This window comes from Pituophis catenifer, unplaced genomic scaffold (assembly GCF_029215685.1).
Source record: "Pituophis catenifer annectens isolate HBS135680 unplaced genomic scaffold, rPitCat1.0.hap2 SCAF_10, whole genome shotgun sequence".
Lineage (NCBI taxonomy): Eukaryota > Metazoa > Chordata > Lepidosauria > Squamata > Colubridae > Pituophis > Pituophis catenifer.
Window position 1 is genome coordinate 11,484,358 of NW_027256890.1, and position 10,000 is coordinate 11,494,357.

Genomic DNA, 10,000 nt, shown 5'->3' on the forward strand with positions numbered 1-10,000 from the left:
CCAATTTATAGCGTAGGAGAAATTTATAAATTCTACCAATTAATTTATTTTCTGAATCTAATATAATTTTATCTATTTCTTGTTTTTGATTATAAATTTCATATGTTTTTATATGCTCTCTATATTTGGATTGTATTTGAGTGTAAGTCCACCAGTCTATTCCTCTGTTTAAATCTATCTCCAATTGTTGTTTTGTCTTTAGTTTGCCTTAGAGTGAATATTCACCTATAAATCATACAGATGGTAATGCAGTAGACTAAAACAAAAATGAAAGATTTCCTGTTAGAACAGAATAGAATAACAGTTTTGGAAGGGACCTTGGAGGTCTTCTAGTCCAACCGCCTGCTTAGGCAGGAAACCCTACACCACTTCAGAGAAGTGGTTATCCAACATCTTCTTAAAAATTTCCAGTGTTGGAGCATCCACAACTTCTGGAGGCAAGTCGTTCCACTGATTCATTGTTCTCACCGTCAGGAAATTTCTCCTTGATGAGAAATTCATTCAAGTTCTTTTTTTTTTTTTTTTTTTTTTTTTTTAATTTGATTTATATGCCGCCCTTCTCCGGAGACTCAGGGCGGCTTACAATGTGCTAAGCAATAGCCTTCATACTTTTGTATATTTATACAAAGTCAGCTTATTGCCCCCACAAACTGGGTCCTCATTTAACCTACCTTAGAAAGGATGGAAGGCTGAGTCAACCTTGAGCCTTGGAGAGATTCGAACCAGCAGTAAATTGCAGGCAGCTGTGTTAATAACAGGGTGCTTTAAACCACTGTAGTACCAAGGCTCTTAAGTTCTAGGTTGCTTCTCTCCTTGATGAGTTTCCACCCATTGCTTCTTGTCCTACCCTCAGATGCTTTGGAGAATAGCTTGACTCCCTCTTCTTTGGGGTAGCCCCTGAGATACTGGAAGGCCGCTATCATGTCTCCCCTAGTCCTTCTCTTGATTAAACTAGACATATCCAGTTCCTACAACCCATTCTTCGTATGTTTTAGCCTCCAGCCCCCTCATCCTCTTTGTTGCTCTTCTCTGCACTCTTTCTAGAGTCTCAACATCTTTTTTACATTGTGGCGACCAAAACTGAATGCAATTTTCCAAGTGTGGCCTTACCAAGGCCTTATAAAGTGGTATTAACACTTCACGTGATCTTGATTCTATCCCTCTGTTGATGCAGCCTAGAACTGTGTTGGCTTTTTTGGCAGCTGCTGCACACGGCTGGCTCCTATCTAAATGGTTGTCCACTAGGACTCCAAGATCCCTCTCGCGGTTACTACTATTGAGCAAGGACCCACCTATACTCTACCTGTGCATTTGGTTTTTCTTCCCTAAACGTAGAACCTTCCTTTTTTTTCACCATTGAATTTCATTTTGTTAGATAGCACCCAATGCTCAAGTCTATCAAGATCCTTCTGTATCTTAAGCCTATGTTCTACAGCTTTGGATAGAAAAATCTTCATTTCATAAATGAATGATCCTATTTTGCAGAAAAGGTGCCCCATTTCTAATTGCGGCTGGCGGGTTATTCTCAAATTCCAAGTTAGCTGCTAATGGAAGAATTTTCTTTCAAAGGTGGGGCTCCCTGCATCCTAATTGCAACCTCCCCACCCACCCACCCAACCATCCTCGAGAGGAGGAAGGAAGCCCATTTCCTTCTCTTAATTACCAGAAGAAACTTCAGCTCCCTTATAAAAACAAAATCTTCATATTTTCCTCCCATTTTTGTTCCCGTTCAGTTGGGAGGAAAGGGAGTTGGTAGGGATGATTCTAGCACAGTGCTTCCCGAAGTAGATCCTTCGTTAGCCAAAACCACTTATAGAACGTAAAATAATAGGATTGGAAGGAACCTCAGAGGTCTTCTAGTCCAACCCCAAGCAGGAGAACTTATACCATTCTGGACTAATGATTGTCCAATCTCTTCTTAAAAGCCTCCAGTGATGGAACACAGTTTATCACTGTACAGCAGTGGCCAAAATTGTGGAAACCTTTTGGGAAAATATTTTCGGGGAGGGCTTATTTTCGGGGGGAGGATTATTTTAGCGCATGCGCTCAAAAGCCCGATTGGGCTTATTATCAGGGGATGTCTTATTTTTGGGGAAACAGGGTATTATTATTATTATTATTATTATTATTACTTACTTTATTCATTAAACATGAAACTCAGTCAACTGAATATTTTAAAATGTATCGCAAATATCATTGACTGGCGCTGATGGTTGATATGGGTTGCTGCCAACGTCGTAGGTATCAACCAAGTATCTTCTTAAAAAGTACGATGTTCAAGTAGCACAGTTTTTTTGCAATTCCGCTGGTGTTATTACAGGAAGCTGCAATTTGTTGATGTATCTTATAAAATTCTTGGACATGGTACCAAGTGCCCCGATGACAATGGGTATCACTGTTACATGTTTCATCCATAGCCGTGTAGTTTCGATGACCAGGTCGCGATATTTCATGATTTTTTTTCCAGTTCTTTTTCTTTGACTCTGGCATCTCCTGGTACCACGATATCAATAAATTGTACGCTTCAACCCTCAACAACTGTGATATCTGGCGTGTTGTGTTCCAAATGACGATCCGTCTGTATTCGAAAGTCCCACAAGATCTTCACTGTCTCATTTTCGATAATTTTTTCCACTTCGTGCTCCCATGACTTTTCGGAGACAGGAAAGTTGTATTTTTTTTACATGATGACCAGAGGACTAATTTACCAACTCGGTCGTGTCTAGCTTTGTAATCAGTTTGCGCGATTTTGCTGCGCTCACATATTAAGTGTGAAAACAGTTTCGACTTTGTCATTGCAAAGTCGGCAGTTTGGATTGTCAGTGGGTTTTTGTATCTTCGCTTTCATGGCATTAGTTTGTAGCGCTTGTTCTATTATTATTATCTCTTTTATTCATTAAACGTGAAACTCAGTCAACTGAACATTTAAAAATGTATCACTATTATTATTGTTATTGTTATTGTTATTGTTATTAGGATGCACCGCTCCCATAGCAGCCAAATAGCAAGATCGAATTCCCGAACGAAGATATATTTTATATTCCTATTGCTTTGAGATATGACAATACAAAAGGAGAGACATTCGGCACCTCTTGGTGCAAACTGGATGCCTTTGGTGCACCCCCAAAATAAAAAAAATTAGCCCCCGTGTGTCAGGCTTCGAGGTCGTCTCAAATAAATTGCATTTCAAACAAAGTCTTTGAAGGAAACGACATTCTGCACCCAGCTCCATCGAAGCTAACACTGACTTCCAGACCCAAAACCCTCCCTTTCCATTCCCCACTCTCCTGCACTCATTGGCCATCTTCCAAGTCACTCTACCCCTAATCTACCGCTCCAGCTCAAAGGAATTTCCCCCCTCCCATCCCATCTCCTAGGGGATATTATCTCCAGGGAAAATAAGTAGGTGAAAAGTCAAACGTCCCTTTCCAGATGCCTCCGCCTCTCCTTCTTATGTCAGCACTAGAGTAAATGCAGCTTGAAGTGCTGACATCGTGCTAATTTAAGCAACCATTCAAATGAAATAGCAGTTTGGCCTGGCGCTAATGCAGAAATCTCCAAACTTGGCAACTTTAAGACTTGTAGACTTCAACTTCCAGAGTTCCCCTGACTGGCTGGGTAATTCTGGGAGTCGAAGTCCGCAAGACTTAAAAGCAGTGGTGACATCCACATTTTTTACTACCGGTTCTGTGGGCGTGGCTTGGGCGTGGCTTGGTGGGCGTCACAGGGGAAGGATACTGCAAAATCTCCATTCCCACCCCACTCCTGGGGGAAGGATATTGCAAAATCTCCATTCCCTCCCCACTCCTGGGGGAAGGATATTGCAAAATCTCCGTTCCCTCCCCACTCTGGAGCCAGCCGGAGGTGGTATTTGCCGGTTCGCCGAACTACTCAAAATTTCCGCTACCGGTTCTCCAGAACCTGTCAGAACCTGCTGGATTTCACCCCTGCTTAAAAGTTGCCAAGTTTGGAGAGCCCAGCGCTAAAAGGACCAATCCAGGTTAGCCAGGCCATTGCTGATCCGAGAACAGTGGCCGATTCCCCTCTGCAGTAAATAATTTCAATTCGATCCTGTCAATTGTCTTGTCACTTCCTTCTTCAGAGGAAGAGCAGATGGTAGGAATACCAAGAAGGCTGGGGGTGGGTGGGGGGAAATACAGTTGGCTTTGTTCTCCCTGGTGGGAGCAAAGCAGTCCTCCCTCGCCTTCCTGGTTGATTTTGATTTTTCACATATTGTCAGATGCAAAAGAACCCCCCCCCAAAAAAAACAGACATTGAGCTTCAGTTAAGTTGATTTTATCCTCATGCCTATATACAATCTAATCAGCTAAGGGTCAGCGCTAAATTGCCGCTCGATAAGAGTCAACGGAATTCAAGAGAGGTTGGCTGATTGCTCACTTGACTCTGTTGTCCCCAATTCGGGTCTGAGCCTGGTGCAGAAGCCAATGATGGACGCCAGACACGAGGTGCAGGTTTTCTATTTGCTTGTTATTGGGAGTACTCCAAGGAAAAGGGCTCCTGGCCAAAATGCCAAGAACCAAGAACCAAGGGTTAAGAAAGCTTTATACATTTTCACTAAAAGAGAAGGCGGGACAAGGCGAGATGGTATGAAATATCATCTAATAAACATTTTAGTAATAATTCTACAATTTGTTCTATTGGTTTCGAGCTGTCCCTATTCCTAAGCCTTGGCTAATGAATGTCCCGGGAGTTATCTAATACACATTTTTATTGGCTGCAGGCCATCTATATTCCTAATTTTTAGCTGAGGCCTGCAAGTTGTCTAACTCTTGTTCCTTTTATCAGCTTTCTAACTACCCAGAATTGTTAACAAGATTTACACATGCATATTTCCTGTAGATAAGCATTCTTTGTTCTTGCTAGATGCACTCCCCAATCACAGGCTTCCTGATTTACTTTCAAGTGTTGTGCCACGACCTGGCTTTATTTTAGCAGACAGCCCATCAACTCCTTCCCGAGCTCCCCCTGTGCTTCTCCTATTCATATCCCCTTTCGCCTGAAATCCACCTGTAGTTCTCCAAAACAATGCACACAGTTTGGGCTTGCAGCTGTCTACATTGATCTGGGAGATGGTTGGCCCACAAGCCTTAGGATAAAGGAACATCTGAACAGTCTCCTCTTCATTTCCTAGGCCAGTGTTACCAGCACCAGCTCATGAGGTTCCTCTAGGTTCCTTGTAAAGAAGTTAGCATAAGTCAGTGTTTTCCAAACTTGGGAAACTTGCAGGGGTCAGCAACCTGCGGCTCTGGAGCCGCATGTGGCTCTTTCACCCACTCTGCTGCAGCTCCCTGTCACTCAAAATATGCATCACAACCAGTGGTGAAATTCAAAAATTTTCCCTACCGGTTCTGTGGGCGTGGCTTGGTGGGTCATGTGACTGGGTGGGCGTGGTCAACTTTAAAAAAAAACTTTTTAAAGCATTTTTTTACTACCGGATCGGGTGAATAGGTAGTAAAAAATGCGTCTAAGAAGTTCTTTTAAAAAAGGTTCCGACGATCAGCTGTGCTTTTTTTTTTTTACTTTTTAAAAGCTTTTTTTTTTTTTTACTACCGGTTCGGGCAAACTGATAGCATTTTTTACTACCAGTTCGGGCAAACTGGCCCAAATCGGTAGCATTTCACAACCACCAATGTGCGACACAATTTATTGAGCTTTTCAACCCCCGGAAGGCCAGCCATGGATAAATCCAAGAAAAGAAAAATTTCAGACGATAACAGAATGTTTAATTCAACTACATATGCTAGTTTTGTGGCCGCTCAAGAAATAGTCAGGCACGGGAAGGGTTTTTGTGGCTCCCGGTGTTTTCTTTTCTGGGGGAAACGGGTCCAAATGTCTCTTTGAGTGTTTAAGGTTGCAGACCCTGGCTTAGTGAATAGAGGAGATATTATATATAGGAATGTGTATTTCAGTCTTAAAAGTGTCTACTGCAATAAAATGGAAACTGTGCCAAGAACATTTAAAAGGCCAGTATTTATAAAAGCAAATTCTTGGAAAAGCCAAAAATAGAGAAATCGCTTTAATGACATCGAAGAACATAACTAGGTATTAGCAAACAAATTTCACTGGCTGGACGTTTTCCCTTCAGCTGCAGTTTGTCGAGTAGAAATTTTAAAAAGTTTGTGATGTGTTTTTCCCAAACTGCTTTTAAACCTCCCCCCTCCCCCCCCACCTTGTTTGTCTTGTCTCTGTAGTCACTACGGATCAAATTGAGAACTTACACCGGCGGTTTAAGCAGCTGAGCGGAGACCAGCCAACCATCCGGTAAGTCCCTCTGCCTTATTTTAAACCCTGGTTAGTATCAGCCTTCCCTAACACTACACAGGATACAGAACAACAGAGTTGGAAGGGACTTTGGAGGTCTTCTTGTCCAGGGATCAGCAACCTGTGGCTCTGGAGCCGCATGTGGCTCTTTCATCCCTCTGCTGCGGCTCCCTGTTGCTGGCCGGCTCCACAATTGATAAGGCTTTCAGTTAGGACAGGTAGAGGAAAAAGGATGCTGCACCAGGAGGAGACTCTATGGTGGGGGAACCGACTTCCAGTTGGCAGAGGAAAAAGGACACCGTGCTAGGAGGAGACTCTCTGGTGGGGGAACCGGACTTCCGGTCAGCAGAGGAAAAAGGACGCCGCGCTAGGAGGAGACTATGATGGGGGAACTGGACTTCCGGTTGCCTCCAGAATTGAATGGGGGCTTCCGGTTAGGTTCTTTGTGGCTCTTTGAGTGTTTAAGGTTGCCGACCCCTACTCTAGTCCAACCCCCTGCTCAAGCAGGAGATCCTCTACCATTTCAGACAGGTGGCTGTCCAGTTTCTTCTTAAAAACCCCCAGTGATGGAGCGCCCACAACTTCTAGTGGCAAGAAGTTCCACTGGTTAATTGTCCTCCCTGTTAGGAAGTTTCTCTTTAATTCCAGGTTGCTTCTCTCCTTGATTAATTTCCATCCATTGTTTCTTGTCCTGCCCTCCGGTGCTTTGGAAAATCAGTTGAGCCTCTCTTTGTTGTGGCAGCCCCTCAAATTTTGGGAAACTGCTAAACCTAAACTCCTAAACCTCCTCATTTCTAGTTCTCTTCAAATATCTTAGGGTCTCCTGCTTGTGCAGGGGGTTGGACTAGATGACCTACAAGATCCCTTCCAACTCAACTGTAAAGAGCCTTGGTGGCGCAGCAGACTAAAGTGCTGTTAAGTAGCACCAGCTGCCTGCAATTACTGCAAGTTCGAATCTCACCAGGCTCAAGGTTGACTCAGCCTTCCATCCTTCCGAGGTAGGTAAAATGAGGACCCGGATTGTGGGGGCAATAAGCTGACTTTGTATAAAAAAAGAACACCGCTTGGGGGGGAGCCCCGAAAGCCCTACTAAGCAGGTATATACAAAAGAATGAAGGCTGTTGTTTAACGCATTGTAAGCCTCCCTGAGTCTCCGGAGAAGGGCGGCATATAAATTGAACTAATGAATAAATAAATAAACTCTGCTAATCTGTAACAGGCTGCAACTTGGGGGCTCAAACATTTAAAAGTTCCAGATTTGGGTCTCCCAGCATCCTCAGACAGGCTTGGGAAAAAATCAGGAGATTTCTAATAACCCTTTTCAGACTGCACATTTTTTTTTTTTTTCAAATACCTGAATTTTGTCCAATGCAACAAAACAGCTAAACTGATGTCGGATTTCAACGGGGGCATTCTGGTTTGAAACTTATTATTATTTTATTATTATTATTATTCATATTTCTATGCCGCTCACTGTCCGAGGACTCTGGGTGGCTTACACCAAAGACAGTATACTAAATAGCATATTGCCCCCCCCCAACAATCTGGGTCCTCATTTTACCCACCTCGGAAGGATGGAAGGCTGAGTCAACCTTGAGCCGGTGAGATTTGATCCGCTGATCTGCTGAACTAGCAGTCAGATGAAGTAGCTGCAGTACTGCACTCTAACCACTGCGCCACCTCGGCTCACTTGGGTGGGCTAATTCTAGTTTGGGGGGCGGGGGGCGGGGAGCTTCTATAAGAGAGTTTCAGCTGTTGTGAATGCAGAGATGGCTTACAGCCATTCATTTAGGGACCGTTCCGAAGTTACCATCACACTGGAAAAAAAAATGACTTAGGATCAGTGGTGAAATCTAAAAAAATTTTTTCCTACCGGTTCTGTGGGTGTGGCTTGATGCGCGTGGCTTGGTGGGGGAAATCATGTGACTGGGTGGGCATGGCTATGTAGTCATGTGCCTGGGGGAGTCAAAAGACAGAAACTCACTTTAACAATGTCCTGCTGGAGCAGGGGGTTGGACTAGATGACCTCCAGGTTCCTTCCAGCCCTGGATTGATTACTGTGCTCTTTCAAGGTATCCTCTGAAGCTGCGTCTAGTGCCAGGTTTGGGGTCCTTTCTTCCTCTCCTTTTTCCCTCCCTCCCTCCCTCCCTCCCTCCCTCCCTCCCTCCCTCCCTTTCTTTCTTTTTCTTTCTTTTGTTCTCTTTCTTTCTTCCCTCCCTCCCTTCCTCCTTTTCTTTCTTCCTTCCTTCCTTCCTTCCTTCCTTCCTTCCTTCCTTCCTTCCTTCCTTCCTTCCTTCCTTCTCTCTCTCTCTCTCCTTCCTCCTTCTCCTCCTCCTCCTTTTCCTCTTCTTCGTCCGCAAAAACAGTCTTCCCCCAATAGGTAGAAAAAAATGCTTTAAAAAAGTAAAAAAAAAAAGTTCAGACGATCAGCTGTGCCACCCCAACTTTGGAACTTTTTTTTTTTTTTTTTACTTTTTAAAGCATTTTTACTACCAGTTCGGCGAACCAGTCACATTTGTTACTACCAGTTCGGGCGAATCGGTCTGAACCAGTAGCATTTTATCCCTGCTTATGATCCTTTTTCACACTTATGACCGTTGCCACATCCCCATGGTGACAAGATCCAAATCTGGACACTTGGCAACCGACTCACATTTACGTCGGTTGCAGTGGTGATCCCTTTTTGTGACCTTCTCACACACAGACAAAGTCAATGGGGAACCCAGATTTCGCTTAACAACCGTGTTACAACTGCTGTGACTCACTTAGCAACTGCGGCTAAGGAAGGTCACAAAACGGGTCAAAACTCACTTAACCGTTGTCTCGCTTAGCCACAGAAATTTTGGGGCTCAATTGTTGTCATAAGCAAGCCAAGGACTACCTGTATTATTATTATTATTATTATTATTATTATTATTATTGTCCGATTTATCATTCCGATATCTAAGGCAACTTGCTTGCCAACAGTCCTTGGGTGGATTCCAAAGGATTATAAAAAATTAATAGCGGCACAGTACAAACAGTGAGTGCCGAAGAACCATGCTGAGACTGTGGGGGAGGAGAGGCAGACAAAAACAATTATTGGAGCCTCTAAGCAACACATTCACACATTGTCCTGCGTGGGGCCCGTGGGGAGAGTTAACTCCCGAAGAGTCTCTTAAATGAGCTTCTGGTTAGGTCCACGCAGAACAGCCTTGCGTAGGTGCTAACTGCCTGTTTGCATGTGGGTATAGACACATCAAAGGGATGCGGTGGCTCAGTGGCTAAGATGCTGAGCTTGTCGATCGAAAGGTTGGCAGTTCAGCGGTTCGAATCCCTAGCGTTGCATAACGGGGTGAGCTCCCGTGACTTGTCCCAGCTTCTGCCAACCTAGCAGTTCGAAAGCACGTAAAAAAAATGCAAGTAGAAAAAATAGGGACCACCTTTGGTGGGAAGGGAACAGTGTTCCGTGCGCCTTTGGCGTTGAGTCATGCCGGCCACAGGACCACGGAGACGTCTTCGGACAGTGCTGGCTCTTGGGCTTTGAAACGGAGATGAGCACCGCCTCCTGTTTTTCTACTTGCATTTTTTTTTTTACGTGCTTTCGAACTGCTAGGTTGGCAGAAGCTGGGACAAGTCACGGGAGCTCCCCCCGTTATGTGGCACTAAGGATTCGAACCGCTGAACTGCCGACCTTTCGATCGACAAGTTCAGCGTCTTAGCCACTAAGCTTCTAAAG

General features: G+C 44.1%; 1 protein-coding gene across 1 annotated transcript in view; it reads left to right on the forward strand.

The window, feature by feature from the left end:
• The window catches only part of TESC (tescalcin), a 38,388-nt gene that overhangs the window by 7,728 nt on the left and 20,660 nt on the right, over positions 1 to 10,000 (forward strand). The window contains 1 exon segment of the mRNA XM_070951058.1: positions 6,213 to 6,282. Coding sequence (XP_070807159.1) covers positions 6,213 to 6,282 — 70 coding nt within the window.